We start from the raw sequence: 20293 nt of genomic DNA, 5'->3' as shown, positions 1-20293 counted from the left end.
GAATGGACATGATCGAGTCTTCGTGGTACAGTAAGTCAGGCTTTCCTTTATGGTTGTGAAAACTGTATATATTTTTTTACCTTTATTTAACCAGGCAAGTCAGTTAAGAACAAATTCTTATTTTCAATGACGGCCTAGGAACAGCAGGTTAACTGCCTGTTCAGGGGCAGAACAACAGATTTGTACCTTGTCAGCTCAGGGGTTTGAACTTGCAACCTTCCGGTTTCTAATCCAACACTCTAACCACTAGGCTACCCTGCCGCCCCTATATCACTCCAGACTTTGAAAAAAGGTAACAGATCAGTAGATCAGCACAGGACCACTTACAGTACAACATGAGCAGTCTGACCTGTGAGAGAGAAAAGTTATCAAACTCCACATCATTTCACCATCCACTCCCTCTATCTCCAAATTACCACACAGACCTGTCAGTATGAGCTGTGCCCAGGGGCCCAAGGGGTCCCCCAGGGTCCTATGCCTTGTCTCAATCACACACACAGCTGGCTGCCAATAGCAGAGACCAGTGCATGGAAATGTTAGTGTGAGCAGTATGAGGGAGAAACCAGAGCCACTGGGTTTGGGTTTTTAACTAGCCCCACAATGTGCAAGGTACCCTGTTCTCTGTCTTCATTTCTGGTTCTTACACAGGATTTAGGAAAACAGCAGAGAGCGTCACAGTTTTAATGAGATAGATTGCTGTGAATGTTGTTCTGTAAATTAGCATTTGAAGAAATACCAAATATATCACATTTTTTAGGAGACATTAACTTTTAGATTATATATTGAGGCACACTGTCAACCTTAGAAAACATGGTGTGTGTATAACCAAGAAAAGACAAAAGGCATGCAGTAAGTAAAGTTTGTGTAGTCTATTTCATGAATGTATTGACAACTTTGTTCAGCCTTGGGACTAAAAAGCCAAGTCTTCAATAGCTGTCTGAGGGCTGCACAATGTGCCATTGAAATCCAGCCAGATTCACTACTGACACTAAATAAGAGTTGTTGAACTAAAATCAAAAGGAAGACAGTCAGGCTTATATCCCTTTTAGCGGGACCAAAGTCCTTTCACTGGGCTCAGACAGACAGACTGAAAGCCTTGTGAGGTGATTGGCTGGTTCTGTTAGAGGAAGCACAGGCTGTTCCAGGACATTGATCGTGGGCAAAGCAGTGTGAAATAACAGGCCAAAATATACCACAGTGATGTTACCCAGAGCAGACATACACACAATGGAAACACACCAAGGTTTTTTTGCACTGAAACTCCGCTATCCTATGGATGAGAATGTACCTCAGTTTCAATGTTGTTTATGCTCACAAAATCTGTCTGTTTTTTAGCAATAACCAACACAATCTTACACTCAATTTGTGCAAATGTGTACAAAAAGTATTTCAGCAGATTTTGTGCATTTTTGTTTGGCTTAAAAAATACAGACATTTTTGTGCGACTTCATTCACAGGAAAACACATTTATTTGGGGAAAACTTCAGAAACAACCTTTTAATCTAATAAAGTTATTAGAGTAATGCATGATGGGCAATGTTGTCCTACACTGCCACATTTATTTATATATATATAAATAACAACCCAATATTGTTAATCAACCAGGTTGTCACCAAAATAATTCTAATGTAATAGTAGCCTTACATTGTTTTGTTTTTTATTAATGCCGATACTGTTTTCTATGCTTGTTTTCACTTAATACTTTGGGATACTGGTTCACTTGTAGTCAGAAAGGCCCTTTTCCATGTAGGCAACAGTAGGCCTACACCATTTTCTTCATTTCACATTTCATGAAGCCAACATTACACAATTTTCTTCATAATGCTTCACTTTTTTTGTGTACATTACATACTTTCTTTCAAAATGCATTTTGTTCAAGGCTTTGTCGATTTTTATTGGGGTTGCCAGGTTGCTAAAAAAATGGTGGTATTGATTGGGGAATGGGGATACATTTTATAATGGTAAGTTATATTACACACCATAATACACCCACACGCACAGCAACCCTTATACACATATACACACTCTGTTTGTACTCATGTTACAGCCAACTCTTGACTTTTCTATGAATTATTTCTAATAAAGTGTTTGTATATAGTATATAACATAATGTATTCATTATCTTTAAACTTGTTAAATGTTTGTAGTTTGCATGTTTCAGTAATGATGAACATGGTTGAATAGTCATAAATCTCTGCTTGATTTAGCTTTTGGTATATTTGGCGTTTTTATACATATTCTGTATTTCCACTGAAGAAAGCAATAATTCCTCAACACTACTGTAAATAAATGGGCACTACCTGTTATAAAATGGAAATTGCTCTCCGTAAATACATGGTGAGAAATGCTCATTCTGAAGCCATTCGGCTATGGGTTTCACATAATAATGATACAAGTTATATCACCTTAAAAAGGGTTTATTTCAACCTATGTGGTATAAGATGTTAGGAATAGTGGCATAGGAGAGTCTGAAATTAATTAAATACCCTAACCAAGCTATGTTCAATGTCAACTGCAATTTCCTGTGTAAAATGTTCATTGTGAAGCCATTCGGCTATGGGTTTCACAGCCCTATAATAATGATACAAGTTATATCACCTTAAAAGGGGTTTATTTACAACCTCTGGGGTATAACTTATGTAGGAGAGTCTGACATATAACCCCTAACTTGAGTTAAGTCTTCGCCAGTGAGAACCAAGAAGGGCCTAGCTTAGTCCTTTATGACTTGGAAAAGCCTTGATTCTAGGCCAATCCTACATCCATCTCATTAGATCAGAACAGTATGGATAAAAAAATCATAGTTGTGTTTTTTTGCTTAACACACTTCCATTATTTGTCTACCCATGTGATGTGGATCATTGTCATGTTATTAGATGTATAAGCTTCAGTAACAAAAGAACACCATGGTTGTAATAACACTTTAAACAGGTCTACATAAATGTGTAGAATGTCTTTGTTTAAGGTCCACACTAGTAAGTACATGTATTTAAAATAGACATTCACAGAGGATTTTCTTCTGAATAACTGGTAAGGGCATAGCACTTTCCATTCAGCTTCAGGCAACTTTGATGTAAGGCTTGATCACACCTGTAGTGACTACTTCTATCTGTCATGCCCATTGCTGCTTAGCCATTGTTCACTAGATATACCCAACACAATGTGGAAAAACAGAATGCTTCCCACCACTAGATCACATAACTAGACGTGAGCTGGATGTGATCCCAACGCAGCCACCAATCTAGCAGAAGAAAGTGAAAGCTGCAACAGGGACTTTAACCAGGGCTCATATGTGGTGAGGTGAGCTCCAACGGCCGTTGCCATTAAATCCTGGTAGGCCTCTGAGCAGAGGCAGTAAACCTACAATGCCGACATATGCCTTGTTACAATAGCCTAAGTACATAACATGATTGACACGACCATAAAAATTATAATGAAACAGCCTTGGAAGTGCCATAAGTGTAAGCCAACACAATTAACTATTTTACATGAACCTGTTTAACTGCATTGATATTACTTAATTTATCGTAGTCCAGACTCTTTATAGTTGCAAATACCATGCAGTTGGTTTCCCCAAATATATTTATGAATTACTTCCCATCATGAATAAATGGTTACAATGTTTCTCGTACAGATCGTAAATCTAAGGGTGGTGGTGTTGCTATATGTGTAAAAGACAAGTTCTCTATGGTCGTTCTGACTTCTGTTACTAAACCTAAGCAATTTGAATATCTGTCTTTGAACCAAAACCTTGGCTCATCTTTAAATATTGTTGTATCTTGCTGTTATAGACCTCCATCTGCACTGTTGGCTCTCTGGATTGTATTTTCAAATTGTTATCACAGAATGTCAATTCTGAGTTTGTCCTGATGGGTGATCTGAATCAGGACTGGCTAACATCTACCTCTGATCAACTTAAAATGCTGTGCAATACCTGTAATCTCACTCAGATTGTCAACAGTGGAACTAGGTTGAATTTAAAATATCCTCTGAAATCCTCTTTGATTGATTTGATCTTAACCAATACTCCTCATCGTTTGAATGCTTCTGGTATTTTTGCAAACGACATAAGTAATCACTGTGCGAGAGATGGTAAAATTCCTAAGAAATCTCCACATGTTATTACGAAAAGAAACTGGAAGCGGTTTGATATTCAAGGGTTTTTACATGATGTATCTAGCATTGAATGGAATAGAATGGAATTAATCCCTGATGTTCAACTAGCCTTTTCTTACTTCCACAATGCATTCCAGGAAGTATGCAATAAGTATGCCCCTTTTAAAAAGTTCAGGATTAAGGGCAGAGAGAACCCTTGGTTTACTAAGGAACTTACAAAAATCATAAGGGAACAAAATGCTATGTGGGCTAAAGCAAGAGGGACTGGTTTGGCAGATGATTGGATGGCTTTTAAACTTCTTCGAAATATGGGTGTGGCTATGATCCGTAAATTGAAAGCAGACCACTAGCTCAAATCAATTTTATTTGTCACATACAGATGGTTAGCAGATGTTAATGCGAGTTTAGCAAAACGCTGAATACCTGAAATCTACTTCACAAAATTTAAATAATCCATCCAAATTTTGGCAAGTAGGGAAAGGGTTTGGAGTGCAGAAAAGATACACAATTGTTGGTCGACACACAGATTGTAACTGAGAGAACCTCCATTTTAGATGCAGGCAGTTTATTTGAAAAGGTCAAAGTTATAATTGAGCCCCCTATGAATTTACCTGACACCCCTGTGCACTCCTTCACCAGGTTCTTCTTTTCATCCTTCTCTGTTTCAGAAGTGTGTAAAGCTTTGAAAGAAATTTATTTTAAAAATCCCCTGGCCCTGATGAACTAGACCCCCGCCTCCTACACCTAGCCGCAGACATCATTGCTCCCCCTTAACATGTATTTTTAACCTTATGCTTGATGTTAAGGAAATCCCCAAGTTATGGAAATCTGCTTTTGTACTGCTTCTCCTGAAAGGTGGAGATCCCTCGCTACTTGACAACTATCGACCCATATCAAAATTGTCTGTACTGTCAAAGGTACTGTAGTCCTTATTTAGTAGGCAGCTAAAGACCTACTTCCAAGAAAATCTTAAATGGAATGCAATCAGGTTTTAGGTCTGGCCATAGCACTGCCACTACCCTGAGAGCACTTGATTCAGTGTATCATGCAGCCCTCAGGTTCGTTACAAATCGGAAACGTCTAACACATCATTGTGATCTCTACAGTGCTGTTGGCTGGTCGTCATTGACCTTGCATACGCTTAAACACTGGTATACACTGATTTATAAGGCCATAATGGGTAAAATGCCATTTTATCTCTGTTCTTTTTTAGTCAGGTCAGTAAATAAATATAAATTACAGTCCCTTTCTGATTTGCTTCTGACAGTACCAAAAATGAGAACAGGTCATGGTAGAAATAGTTTTAGTTACTTAGCACTGTGGTCCTGGAATTCTCTCCTGAAATTTTTTGTTTTTAGTTTCGTTGGTGGAGTTTAAACACTTGATTGATGTATATATCATAGAAGAGTGTAATTGTTTTTCGGCCAGCTGTTTTTAGTCAATATGTTTGTGTTTTCAATGTAATATGTAATTGTTGTACTGTATGTGTGTTTATAGTTTTGTTTAATGTTGTGTTAGTGTATGTAAGTTGTTTTGTCTGAAACGTTGTTCCCCCTGCTGCTATTGGACCAGGTCTCTCTTGGAAAAGAGATATTATCTCAATGAGAAAAAAACTGTATAAATAAAGGTAAAATAAATAAATACATATTTTTTAAATGTATCCCCATTCCCCAATCAAATACCTTCGTTGATACAAAAAAACCTGTATAAATAAAGGTAAAATAAATAAATACATATTTTTTAAATGTATCCCCATTCCCCAATCAAATACCTTCGTTGATACAAAAAAAAACTGTATAAATAAAGGTAAAATAAATAAATACATATTTTTTAAATACATTCCCCAATCAAAAAACCTGTATAAATAAAGGTAAAATAAATAAATACATATTTTTTAAATGTATCCCCATTCCCCAATCAAATACCTTCGTTGATACAAAAAAAACTGTATAAATAAAGGTAAAATAAATAAATACATATTATTTAAATGTATCCCCATTCCCCAATCAAATACCTTCGTTGATACAAAAAACACAGACAAATACAGCTTTTTATTTCAATCTAGCAACCCTCATAAAATCCAACATAGCACCAGTATCCCAAAGTATTAACTGAAAGCATAGAAAACAACATTGGGACTAGTAAAAATAAAATAAGGCTACGTAAGAATAAATAAATGTGGGACACAATTACATTTTTTCCTATGAATGAAGTCGCACAAAAATGTGTCATTTCCTACAAGTTAAGTCGCACATTTTTTTAATAGTCTCACACTAATTAAACCACACAAAAATGCATGAAATCTGCTGAAACACTTTTTGCACATATTTGCACAAACTGAGTGTGAGATTGTGTTGCAATAACAGCAGAGGAGAGGTGAGAGAGATGGGCTGTACAAAGCCTCTCAGTTCAAAAGACACGTGGAATGGAGAAATTCTTCTGGGTGTAATCCTCACACGTCTCTATGCCTGTGTTCTATCTAAGTGTATGTGTTTCTCTTCTTCTCTTCCCTGTGTGTTTCAGATTCATCCCAGGACCTAACAAAGAGTTCCCTCGCAGGCTCCCAGCCAGGATCCCCTCCCTCCAAATGGACTAAAACCATTACATCAACGACGACTGACTGGATTACCTGTGACCGCAAAAAGGATATCCTCTGAAATAAAACAGCTTTGCTAGCGTGGTGCCAAGGGTTTTAGACCAGACTAATCCCCTTTTTGATCAATGAGCCTCACGTCGGTGTTACTCTACGAGAACAACCATGGCCAATTTCCCAAATACTCTTTTTTTCTCCCCTTCAAAACGAAAACAGCTTAGCCGGGGTTATTTAGATGTTGTAAAAACATTATTTGAAAACACTAACGCCTCCCCAAAGGTAAACTGGATGATCCTCACTGAGACTCAGTGCTACTGAGCAGGGGATCCTACAGGATCAGTGGCACATTGGAGGGACATTATGTGGGGATTGCTTTTACCTATTTCATCATCCTTGTCAACGGCATCCATCTTAGAAGCGACATCTCAGCATGCCAGCTTTCCTGTGACTGTGTGGAGCCTGGGCAGTGACCCTGTCTGCTGTTCACTCTGCCTACGCAACACAATGCCGCAGGAACAACAACGAGCGCTGAGTAAACAGACGCTGAGAGGTCACAGGGGTCAACCCGGGGGCCCACAGTCACTGTCCATGATTGACATGTCAGTCAGAAGTCTTCTTTGTTGGCATGCTCTATGTAATTCATTGGAGCTTTTTCTTTGTACGTAAGATGCTTTGTGTATATATACATATATAAATACAGTACATATAAAAAGAGTATGTGGGCTCCCTTATACAGTAAACAAAATATTCTGCACGGAGATCCTTTTGTGGGATTCTTCATTTCTGTCCCTGATTATGAAGTACAGTGAATTTCTAGTCAAAGGTAGTGGTTGAATCTCCTCTCTGTGTATAGGACTGTTTACAGTGTTTGCTTGTATTGAGAATCTCTGGAATAGCCTTACCGGATCATCATGAGAAAGTATTGGTCTTATTCACCATTCAGTGATGTACTTGGAAGATAGGAATCTCTTTAGCTTCTGTAAAGATGATAAAAACACTGTACAGAACTGTCTAACAAAACAAACTATAATCAACAGCGATCCACGTCCTCTTTTCTGTGCTAAATTAGAGATAACAGTGCAACTGGGCCCAGTATCTGAGAGTTAACGCCTGTTATTATTTCATTTCCTGTGTCTGCTATGGAGAATGAGTGTGGACTTGGCTGTCAATCAATCAAATGTATTTATAAAGCCCTTTTTACATCAGCCAATGTCACAAGTTCTATACAGAAACCCAGCCTAAAACCCCAAATGGCAAGCAATGCAGATGTATAAGGTGAGCCTAGTGGTTAGAGCATTGGGCCAGTAACCGAAAGGTTGCTAGATAAAATCCCCAAGCTGACAAGGTAAAAATCTGTTGTTCTGCCCCTGAACAAGGCAGTTAACCCACTGTTCCCAGGCCGTCTTTGTAAATGAGAATTTGTTCTTAACTGACTTGCCTAGTTAAATAAAGGTAAAAGAAAAAAAGAAGCATGGTGGCTAGGAAGAAACCTAGAGAGGAACCAGGCTCTGAGGGGTGGCCAGTCCTCTTCTGGCTGTGCCAGGTAGAGATTATAACAGCACATGGCCAAGATGTTCAGACGTTCATAGATGACCAGCAGGGTTGTTGTGTGTAGATTCCACACTGACACAGTAGGCAGGTTTCCATTGACCCAGGTTTATCTGACAAAAGCAATGTCTCCCAAAAAAGCAATGCAACATTTGTAATGGCAGACGTAGGATACATATTCTAAAGATCAAATACATTTTTATCAGTTCGACAGTGTCCTTACTGCAACAAATGATGATGGAAACTGTGTTTTTTGAATAAAATATGATTTCTGAATCATTTTGAAGGTACGCGGGGCACGTGATGTTGTCATGTAACTATAAAACTTTACGCCACATTTAATTGTAAATGCCTACTGCTTGCAAAATCCATTTATTCAACTGGAAAAATAATGTTTCTTTGCAAGACAAAGATTGCCTTGACTTTCAATAATGCCTGAATTGCTTTACATTGCAATTTAAAGTTTCACCATCAAATTGTTTCAGGTCTCTACTAGGTCTACATGACTCCAATGGCAGGGACTGTGGCGATAAGTAGGCATGAGAATTATTAGAATATGGCAAATATTAGTCATTTCTTGCATTCTATTCATGCTGGCTTTTTACGGGCTACCTCCCGTAATGTCATTATGTCCAGCTGTTTTTTGCCACATGGCAGTACACTGGAAACGCACTGTGGCATGCAATTGTCGCATCTAGAGTACTTTCTATGCGAACATTCTAAATGTCGACAAAAATGTACTGGACAAGTTAAGGGAAACCTAGCTACTGAAAGACTTTCCAATGGAGATATTGAAAAAGACATTGAGAAAGTATTAGCCACATTCAACAGACATGCAGCACCCCAATTAGATATACATACAGCCTTATCAGAATGAAATGTTTCATTTTCCTAAAAGTTTACTGTTTGAATGTAGATTTTCTGTCTTAATATGTGGTGCGTACATTCATTAGTTCCTTTAAGTTCCATCTATAGTATGAACAGATATGTACTCTACCATTCGTCTGAGTGAACAACACGTCAACAACACCAGTCATGACTGGTGGAAATATACGTACAAACAGACATGCTCAAACACGCACACACACACAAATTCATCTCTGATTGTTAATTTACAAAACACCCTTGGTGCCAAAGAGAATTTATCAAAATAGCACATCCAATAAATGTATGCAATTAGAATAAAGATTTCCAATATCTTTCCAGGGAAAATACCTGATGATTTTTAATATCAACCCCTCCCCACTCCACCAGCTATATCTGTTGATGCAGAGTTGTCTGATCGCCCTACAGCCACACTTGTGTATATTTGTCATTTAGAAATGCATCTTTTTTTTGTGCCATTTGGTTCCTCACTGAACAGTCACAGAAGGTATTAAACCGACAGACACATCAATCTCCCTGCGGTATTGTCAGAATCACACAGTCGGATACAGATGTAGGATCTTAATTTGAACCAGTTTGCTACAGCAGGAAAATGATCCTGCAGAAGCAGGAAATTTGAATTATTATGTGGATTATAATTAATGAAAACATTTTGTTGGGGTTGATATATTTTGCATTAGAGCAAGTCAAGTCTGACATTTTGAAGTGAAAATTAGGAACATTAGAACCCTTTTAAAACCTTGAATACACTACAAGTTTGCATTTCCTGATGTGCAGTAAAATTCCCAACATTAAAATCCTACATTTGTATACAGAGAGAGATCCAGAGAGAGAGAGGGAATGTGTGTTTTCTTCCTCAATGAGCCGTTCCTATTCCCCTCTTTGTTTGTTTCATATCTAATAGGATTCGGAGCGTCCCGTAGTCTCACTGTGTCTGTACAGAACAACAGGACTGAGCGTGTGTGTGGCAGTGTGTGTGTAGAGAGAGGAGCGAGAGAATCCAGTTTATACATTTTATGAAAAAAAGATATGGCACTGTGAAGATTATCCTTAAATGTATGAGGATGGACAAATGTTTTTTCTCTCTCCGTGTTTACGCTGGTTCTAAAGTAGATTGTGTTTAAAGGGTGCTCTGGGATGTGCTGGAAGAGGAGAAGAGATACCGTTCCTTTTTCCCTCTCTTTTATTCACTCCACTCCTGTGCAGAGATGACGGAGTCATGCTGTGGAGAGAGGTCCTGCTCCATTTTAGGTGGAGTAGAGCAGAACACACCCTACACAGATAACAGACCTCGCTTCTCTCCATCTCCACATTATTATGACTATTTCACAGGAGACACATTGGTAACACTTTATTTCTAGTGTAGGTGCTCTATAGACTATCAGTAACATTTCAACTATCTACTAACACTAGCTCTAACCCTAACCTTAACCCGTCTCCTAACCCTAAACTTAACCTTTACCCTAACTCTTACTCTAAACCTTACCCTAACTGTAACCTCAACCTTACCCTAACTGTAACCTCAACCCGTCTCCTAACCCTAAACTTAACCTTACCCTAACTGTAACCTCAATCTTACCCTAACTGTAACCTTAACAAGTAGTTGCTTATCAACAGATTGTTTGTTGATAGTAATGACAGATGGAAAATCCGGACTATTCAAATAAATTGTGACCCACACATCAATCACCAGCACATCAATCTCTCTACACTGGATAATCAAGTGGTTGGTTAATCAACTACACTGGTTAATCAAGTGTTCAATGGGATGGATTGAAGTCTTCCAACACAACTTCCATTAATAACTTTCTACAGGTACAACAACAACAACTACTATGGTTGGCTATATCTGGTAAATCCACTTTCTATCAGACTGTAACTCATGAGTTCAATGATTCATGAGTCCACTCTGTGGAAGGTAGTCTTGTGTTCAGAGTCTTCAAAGCCTGTAAGGTAGTCCTTAATGTACTGTATAACCACAGTAATAGGCACCATGACTCATCCCAAATGTCAGCTTTCTACTGATCTCTTCCGGACACAGACATCTAAAGGCCCCCAAACATAATGAATAACCTCAAACTTCTTCTTAATGATAGCTGTTCAGTGGCTGACACGTCCAACTTTGATGCCTAGTTATTAGCCCAGATCCATTTGTTGAGGAAATGACATCGGAGAAATGAAGCGACCACACTATAGTAGATTTTGAGTTCTTTATCAAAGAGCAGCAAATGTGAAATGGGCCATTATTATTATAGCAGGAGTGTCAGCACAGCTGTCATGACTAAGCTACTGTAGTGTAGAACAGAGAGCTGAAGTCTTTATTCACTCCAACAGGAAATTGCAGTCAACTTGATGTATGAACAAAAACTTTTGAATAATTTTGAAGATGTAAATGTAGTTACATTAGTCTATGATTGGTAGTATGTGTGTTGATATTTTGCTGTAAAACGTAATTACCCCTTACATAGATTAAAATCAAATCAAATCAAATTGTATTTGTCACATGTGCCGAATACAACAGGTGTACCTTACAGTGAAATGCTTACTTACAAGCCCTTAAAACAATGCAGTTTTAAGAAAATACAAAAAAAGAAAAAGTAAGAGAGGAGAATAACAAATAATTAAAGAGCAGCAGTAAGTAACAACAGCAGGGTTATATAGAGGGGGTACCGGTACAGAGTCAATGTGTCAATGTGCGGGGGCACTGGTGTCAAGGTAATTGAGATAATTATGTAAATGCAGGTTGTTAAAGTGGCTATGCATAGATAATAACAGAGAGTAGTAGCAGTGTGGCGGGGTGTGTGCAAATAGTCTGGGTAGCCATTTGATTAGCTGTTCAGGAGTCTTATGGCTTGTAGGTAGAAGCTGTTTGGAAGCCTCTTGGACCTAGACTTGGCGCTCCAGTACCGCTTGCCGTGCGGTAGCAGAGAGAACAGTATATGACTAGGGTGGCTGGAGTCTTTGATGATTTTTAGGGCCTTCCTCTGACACCGCCTGGTATAGAGGTCCTGGATGGCAGGAATCTTGGCCCCGGTTATGTATGGGCTGTACGCACTATCATCTGTAGTGCCTTGCGGTCGGAGGGCGAGCAGTTTCCATACCAGGCAGTGATGCAACCATGCTCTTGATGGTGCAGCTGTAAAATATTTTGAGGATCTGAGGACCCATGCCAAATCTTTTCAGTCTCATGAGGGGAATAGGTTTGGTCATGCCCTCTTCACGACTGTCTTGGTGTGCTTCGACCATGTTAGTTTGTTGTTGATGTGGACGCCAAGGAACTTGAAGCTCTCAACCTGCTCCACTAGAGCCCCGTCTATGAGAATGGGGGCGTGCTCGGTCCTCTTTTTCCTGCAGTCCACAATCAACTCCATTGTCTTGATCACGTGGAGGGAGAGGTTGTTGTCCTTGCACCACATGGTCAGGTCTCTGACCTCCTCCCTATAGGCTGCCTCATCGTTGTAGGTGATCAGGCTTACCACTGTTGTGTCAATAGTAAGCTTAATGATGGTGTTGGAGTTGTGCCTGGCCGTGCAGTCATGAGTGAACAGGGAGTACAGGAGGGGACTGAGAATGAACCCCTGAGGGGCCCCTGTGTTGAGGAACAGCGTGGTGGATGTGTTGTTAACTACTCTTACCACCTGGGGGGGCGGCCCGTCAGGAAGTCAAAGACCCAGTTGCAGAGGGAGCTGTTTAGTCCCAAGGTCCTTAGCTTAGTGATGAGGGCACTGAGTTGTTGTCAATGAATAGCATTCTCACATAGGTGTTCCTTTTGTCCAGGAGTTTTGAGGGCGCTGAGTTGTTGTCAATGAATAGCATTCTCGCAAAGGTGTTCCTTTTGTCCAGGTGGGAAAGGGCACTGTGGAGTGCAATAGAGATTGCATCATCTGTGGATATGTTGGTACGGTATGCAAATTGGAGTGGGTCTAGGGTTTCTGGGATAATGGTGTTGATGTGAGCCATGACCCGCCTTTCAAAGCATTTCATGGCTACAGACGTGAGTGCTACAGGTTGGTAGTCATTTAGGCAGGTTACCTTACTGTTCTTGGGCACAGGGACTATGGTGGTCTGCTTGAAACATGTTGGTATTACAGACTCAGACAGGGAGAGGTTGAAAATGTCAGTGAAGACACTTACCAGTTGGTCAGCGAATGCTTGGAGTACACGTCCTGGTAATCCGTCTGGCCCAGCGGCTTTGTGAATGTTGACCTGTTTAAAGGTCTTACTCACATTGGCTGTGCAGAGTATGATCACACAGTCATCCGGAACAGTTGATGCTCTCATGCATGTTTCAGTGTTACTTACCTCGAAGTGAGCACAGACGTTATTTAGCTCGTCTGGTAGGCTCGTGTCACTGGGCAGCCCTTTGTAGTCTGTAACAGTTTACAAGCCCTGCCCCATCCGAAGAGCGTCGGAGCCGGTTTAGTACTATTCGATCTTTGTCCTGTATTGACGCCTTGCCTGTTTGATGGTTCGTTGGATGGCATAGCAGGATTTCTCATAAGCTTCCGGGTTAGAGTCCCGCTCCTTGAAAGCGGAAGCTCTACCCTTTAGCTCGGTGAGTATGTTGCCTGTAATCCATGGCGAGGGAGAGCTTTGTACGCGTCTCCGTGTGTGGAGTAGAGGTGGTCTAGAATTATTTTCCCTCTGGTTGCACATTTAACATGTTAATATAAATTCAGTAAAACTAATTTAAGTTTCCCTGCATTAAAGTCGCCAGCCACAAGGGACGCGGCCTCTGGATGAACGTTTTCCTGTTTGCTTAGTGGGGTTTTAGTTACAACCTCTCTCTGTGGTGGTATATAGACAGCTACGAAAAAAACTGATGAAAACTCTCTGGGTAAATAGTGAGGTCTGCAGCTTATCATGAGATACTCCACCTCAGGCAAGCAGAACTTTGAGACTTCCTTAGATATCGTGCACCAACTGTTGTTTACATAAATGCATAGACCCCGCACCGTGTCTTACCAGAGGCTGTTCTGTCTTGCCGATAGAGTGTATAACCTACCAGCTCTATGTTCTTAATGTCGTCGTTCATCCACGACTTTGTGAAGCATAAAATATTACAGTTTTTAATGTCCCGTTGGTAGGATATACAAGCTTTCAGTTCATCCCATTTATTTTCTAGCGATTGAACATTAGCTATCAGAACGGAGGGCAAGGGCAGATTAGCCACTCGTCGCCTGGTCCTCACAGGGCATACTGATCTATTGCCTCGAAATCTATGTTTCCTTTTCCAGCGAATCACGGGGATCGGAGCCTGATCGGGTGTCAACTGGAAATTCCTAGCAGTCGACTCATTGAAGAAAAAATCTTCATCCAGTTTGAGGTGAACAATCCCAGTTTTGATGTTTGGAAGCTTTTTTCGGTCATAGGAGACGGTAGCAGCAACATTATGTACAAAACAAGTTACTAACAACACGAAAAAAGAAAAAAAAATTGCATGATTGGTTGAGGGCCACTAAGACGGCAGCCCTACCCACCGGGCCATCACTTACCCCGATGGCTCACTCTGTATAATGGACTTCTCAGAATTCTTCAGAAACTATTCAGACCACTTTACTTTTCCACATTTTGTTAGGTTACAGCCTTATTCTAAAATGTCTTAAATAGTTTTTTCCCCCTCATCAATCTACACACATTACTCCATAATGACAAAGCAAAAGCAGATTTTTAGAAATATTTGCAAATTTGCTCAAATTAAACAAACAGATATCACATTTACATAAGTATTCAGACCCTTTACTCAGTACTTTGTTGAAGTACCTTTGGCAGCAATTACAGCCTCGAGTCTTCTTGGGTATGACGCTACAAGCTTGGAACACCTGTATTTGGGGAGTTTCTCCCATTCTTCTCTGGCAGATCCATTCAAGCTCTGTCAGGTTGTAAGGTGAGCATTGCTGCACAACTAATTTCAGGTCTCTCCAGAGATGTTCCATCGGGTTCAAGTCCGGGCTTTGGCTGGGCCACTCAAGGAAATTCAGAGACTTGTCCTGAAGCCACTCCTGCGTTGTCTTGGCTGTATACTTAGGGTCTTTGTCCTGTTGGAAGTTGAGCCTTCGCCCCAGTCTGAGGTCCTGAGCGCTCTGGAGCAGGTTGTCATCAAGGAGCTCTCTGTACTTTGCTCCGTTCCTCTTCGCCTCGATCCGGACTAGTCTCCCAGTCCCTGCCGCTGAAAAACACAGCACAGCATTTTTTTATTTGATCTTTATTTAACTAGGCAAGTCAGTTAAGAACAAATTCTTATTTTCAATGACGGCCTAGTGGGTTAACTGCCTGTTCAGGAGCAGAACGACAGATTTGTACCTCGTCAGCTCGGGGGTTTTAACTTGCAACCTTCCGGTTACTAGTCCAACGCTCTAACCACTAGGCTACCCTGCCGCCTGCCGTGGCATGATGATGCCACCACCATGTTTCACCGTAGGGATGGTGCCAGGTTTCCTCTTGACGTGACGCTTAGCATTCAGGCCAGAGAGTTTAATCTTGGTTTCATCAGACCAGAGAATCTTGTTTGAGAGTCTTTAGGTGCCTTTTGGCAAACTCCAGGTGGGCTGTCATGTGCCGTTTACTGAGGAGTGTCTTCTGTCTTGCCACTCTACCATAAAGGCCTGATTGGTGTCCTTCTGGAAGGTTCTCCCATCTCCACAGAAGAACTCTGAAGTTCTGTCAGAGAGACCATATGGTTCCTCGTCACCTCCCTGACCAAGGCCCTTCTCCCCCTGATTGCTCATTTTGGCCAGGCAGCCAGCTCTAGGAAGCGTCTTTGTGGTTCCAAACTTCTTCTATTTAAGAATGATGGAGGCCACTGTGTTCTTGGGGATCTTCAATGCTGCAAAAAATGTTTGGTACCCTTCTCCAGATCTGTGCCTCGACACAATCCTGTCTCGGAGTGCTACGGACAATTCCTTCGACCTCAGGGCTTGGTTTTTGCTCTGACATGCACTGTCAACTGTGGGACCTTATATAGACAAGTGTGTACCTTTCCAAATCATGTCCAATCAATTGAATCTACCACAGGTGGGCTCCAATCAAGTTGTAGAAACATCTCAAGGATGATCATTGGAAATAAGATGCACCTGAGCTCAACTATCGAGTCTCAAGGTGAAGGGTCTGAATATGTTTTAATTCTTTTATTTTTAACCTTTATTTAACAAGGCAAGTCAGTTAAGAATAAATTATTATTTACAATGACAGCCTAGGAACAGTGGGTTAACTGCCTTTTATCAGGGGCAGGACAATAGATTTTTACCTTGTCAGCTCAAGGAATTGATCTAGCAACCTTTTGGTTACTGGCCCAATGATCTAACCACTAGCCTACCTGCATTCAGTTATGTAAATGTGCTATTTTTGCCTTTTATTGTGAATAAATTTGTATAAAATCCTAAAAACCTGTTATCACTTTGTCATTGTGGGGTATTGCGTGCAGATTGCTAAGGATTTTTCTATTTAATTCATTTTAGAATAAGGCTGTACCAGTGTGTCTAACACAACAAGCATGCTCTCAGGACTTTGTTTTATGTCTTATCTTTGTTGGAGTGAAAAAACAAATGGTTTGTATTGGAAACACTTTTTATGAAAAGACACCCAATTCCATTTGAGTTGATTTTATAGATTTATTCTCAAACTTCTTTTGTCACTAAACTTCTTAGGATTCATATTTTTGTTCGTTCATTATCCATACATACTTACTATTGCCATTTATTGGGTAATTATGAGAGGATAAATGCAATTATGCCCAATCCCAATTATATCCTCAGCCAATAGGTTGTTTGGATTTTGGTAGTATGTAAATGAGCATCACAAGGGCATGCAGGGAGTGGTGATGGAAATAAGTCTGGGCAGGAGGGGACTGTAGCACCCTGGAAGGGCAGACATGCTGCTGGATTCAGAATACGTGGGTGAAATATAAGGACTAAATCAAATCAAAATCACATTTTATTGGTTTAGCAGGTGTTATGGCAGGTGCAGCAAAATGCTTATGTTCATAGTACCTATCAATCCATGCAGTAAATGTCAACAAGCACACAATACTAACAATTGTTTTAATCATAAAAAATGTAGTACAGCAGTGGATATATAAATAGCTATTATTAAATGAACCACTTTTCAATGACTATGTACATAGGGCAGCAGTCCCTAAGGTGCAGGGTAGAGTACCTGGTGGCAGCCAGCTAGTGACAGTGACTGAGGGGCAGGCTAGCACTGGGCAGAGGGCAGGGTACTGGGGGGAGGCCGTCTTGTGGTGGCTGTTTATCAGTCTTTCGGTCCCAGCTTTGATGTACCTGTACTGTCTACTCCTACTACTGACACTTTTCTCACTTTTCAGAATTCAAATAAACGTGACATGTTTCGTAAAACGGAACTATATTGTTGGCATCATTTTGCTATGAATTACTATAATGTGCTGTCTGTAAAGTATCGTCCAGCTGCCTGCCTTGCAAATCACCATAACATAATGACAAGGATACAAAAGGGCAAAACAACAGTCTCTATAGAGCAGGAAGAAGATAGCCACTGTGGCAGATACAACAGAATGTTAACATGGTATGGTGCAAAAATCTATTTACTGTAGATGTATCCCCATGACAGATCCCTAGCATGACTGTACAGATTATTTCTATTTTGTATTACCTTCCTCACCTTGTTTTTTCCCAGGCTATCATCCCAAATTGAATGGTGTCTTTGTATCAAGGAGATACCCATTGAATGTGAGATGCTGTTGCCTGAGCCATCAACACAATGGATTCTATTTCTCAAGCAACATCAAGGGACAATGCACTGTACTGATAGACAATAAAACAGGCAGACTGGCTGAAAGGATGTCCTGTGTAAACACTTTTTATTATGCTTACTGAAGCACAATGTGGATTTCCCGTATAGGTTCTGTTTATTACATTTACACACATTCTCTGTTATCCAATCAGACATTTGAGGAAAGGTCCAGAATCAAAAGATACGCTGCAGACTCAATGCAACCTACAAGCAGGTAGGTACAGCTAGGGGATGTGCACTAAGCATTAAGAACACCTGCTCTTTCCATGACATAGATTGAACAGGTTAATCCAGGTGCAACTCAATATTTGGAAGGTGTTCCTAATGTTTGGTATAATCAGTGTATATGATTCTTGACTTGTTTCTCAATGTGTTACCTTAGATTTAGAAACAATCATGTAGTTGTAATATGTGACACATGCAAGCTATTTGTGAACAGCTCAAGAAAGAGGATGATTTTGGTTGGTGTGTTCTAATACTGTCCCTCATGGAGCTATTTGAGCGTAATGGCGCTGGAGGAAAAATCGTCCGTTTTGCCGGCTCCTGACCAATTGTGCTATTTTGTATATTTTTTTACGCTGATCATAACTTTTTTTGTACAGAATGTTTCCTCCACTCTGTCCTATGACCGAAAATAGCTTCTGCACATCAGAACAGCTGTCACTAACCTCGTTTTGGATGAGGACTTCTACTTCAATGAGTCGGAGGCGAATGACATATTGATTATCACGGACAAGGCCCAAATCCCTGACACTCTGAGAAGGAGTGTGGGATACGTGATGAGACTATGTCGGAGTGGATAAACTGCCTACACCGTGCAATCGCAGGAGAACAAACTGGATGAGCTCAAGACTATCGTATCAACGTGATCTGAAGAACTGTAATATCCTAAGTTTCTCCGAGTCGTGGCTAAACAAGGACATGGTACATTTCTATACATCGACAGGACAGAACGGCAGTGTTGGGGAACTCAGGGGAGGGGGTGTGTGTCACTTTGTTAACAACAGCTGGTACGCAATCTCTAATATTAAGGAAGTCTCGAGGTTCTGTGCGCGTGAGTAAGATTACCTTCCCTTAAGCTCTAGAAAATATCATTTACAAAGAGAGTTTTCAGCTACAGGACTGTTTTGCAAGCATAGACTGAAAAATTATTAATTCAATGGTTTATCACATCAATAACCATCTTTATTAATAAGTGCATCAATGACTTCTTACCCACAGTGAACGTACGTGCGTACATATCCCAAACAGAAGCCATGGAATACAGGCAACATCTGCACTGAGCTAAAGGCTAGAGCTGCCGCTTTCAAGGAGCGGGATAATAGCCCTGACACTTATAAGAAATCCTGCTACGGTCTCCGACGAACCATCAAACAGTCAAATCTTACTACACAAGCTCTGAAGCTTGTCAGATGTGGCAGGGCTTGCAACAATCACGTATTTGGTATTTGGTATTTTATTAGGATCCCCATTAGCATCACTTCTTGTTGCAAAAGCAGCAGCTACTCTTCCTGGGGTCCACACAAAACATGAAACATGATACAGAATGACATAATACAGAACATCAATCGACAAGAACAGCTCAAGGACAGAACTACATAAATGTTTTAAAAAGACACACGTAGACTCATATCAATGCATACACACAAACTATCTAGGACAAATAGGGGAGAGGCGATGTGCCGCAAGGAGTTGCTTTATCTGCTTTTTGAAACCAGGTTTGTTGTTTATTTGAGCAATATGAGATGGAATGCAATAAGGGCTCTATATAATACTGTACACTTTCTTGAATTTGTTCTGGATTTGGAGACTGAAAATACCCCTGGTGGCATGTCTGGGGGGGATAAGTGTGTGTGTCAGAGATGTGTGTAAGTTGACTATCTCAACAATTTGGGACTTTCAACACATTAATGTTTCTTATAAAAAAGAAGAAGTGATGCAGTCAATCTCTCCTCAACTCTTAGCCAAGAGAGAATGGCATGCAAAGTATTTATATCAGCCCTCTGATTACAATTAAGAGCAAAACATGCCGCTCTGTTCTGGGCCAGCTGCAGCTTAACTAGGTTTTGCATGCAGTACTGGACCTCAAGACAAGACAATAATCAAGATTAGACAAAACTAGAGCCTGCAGAACTTGTTTTTTGGAGTGTGGCGTCAAAAAAAGTAGAGCATCTCTTTATTACGGCTAGACCTCTCCCCATCTTTACAACCACTGAATCTATAAGTTTTGACCATGACAGTTTACAATCTAAGGTAACGCCAAGTAATTTAGTCTACTCAACTTGTTCAACAGCCACACCAGTCATTACCAGATTCAGCTGAGGTCTAGAACTTAGGGAATGATTTGTAACAAATACAATGCTCTTAGTTTTAGAGATGTTCAGG

The 20293-nt window shown here is 40.3% G+C and overlaps 1 protein-coding gene across 2 annotated transcripts in view; it reads left to right on the top strand.

Moving 5' to 3' along the window:
* LOC112219258 (chemokine-like protein TAFA-1) overlaps window positions 1–7945 on the top strand; it is a 258312-nt gene extending 250367 nt beyond the window's left edge. For both annotated transcript variants that reach the window (XR_006078592.1, XM_024380426.2), the window contains one exon: window positions 6637–7945. Coding sequence is in view for 1 of the 2 variants with exons in the window: in XM_024380426.2 (XP_024236194.1) it covers window positions 6637–6654 (18 nt within the window). In the remaining variant the exon portion in view is untranslated. The remainder of the gene's footprint in view (window positions 1–6636) is intronic.
* Window positions 7946–20293: the final 12348 nt, after the last annotated feature.

This window comes from Oncorhynchus tshawytscha, linkage group LG02, assembly GCF_018296145.1.
Source record: "Oncorhynchus tshawytscha isolate Ot180627B linkage group LG02, Otsh_v2.0, whole genome shotgun sequence".
In the NCBI taxonomy this organism is placed as follows: Eukaryota; Metazoa; Chordata; class Actinopteri; order Salmoniformes; family Salmonidae; genus Oncorhynchus; species Oncorhynchus tshawytscha.
This window is presented reverse-complemented; position numbering and strand designations above follow the sequence as displayed.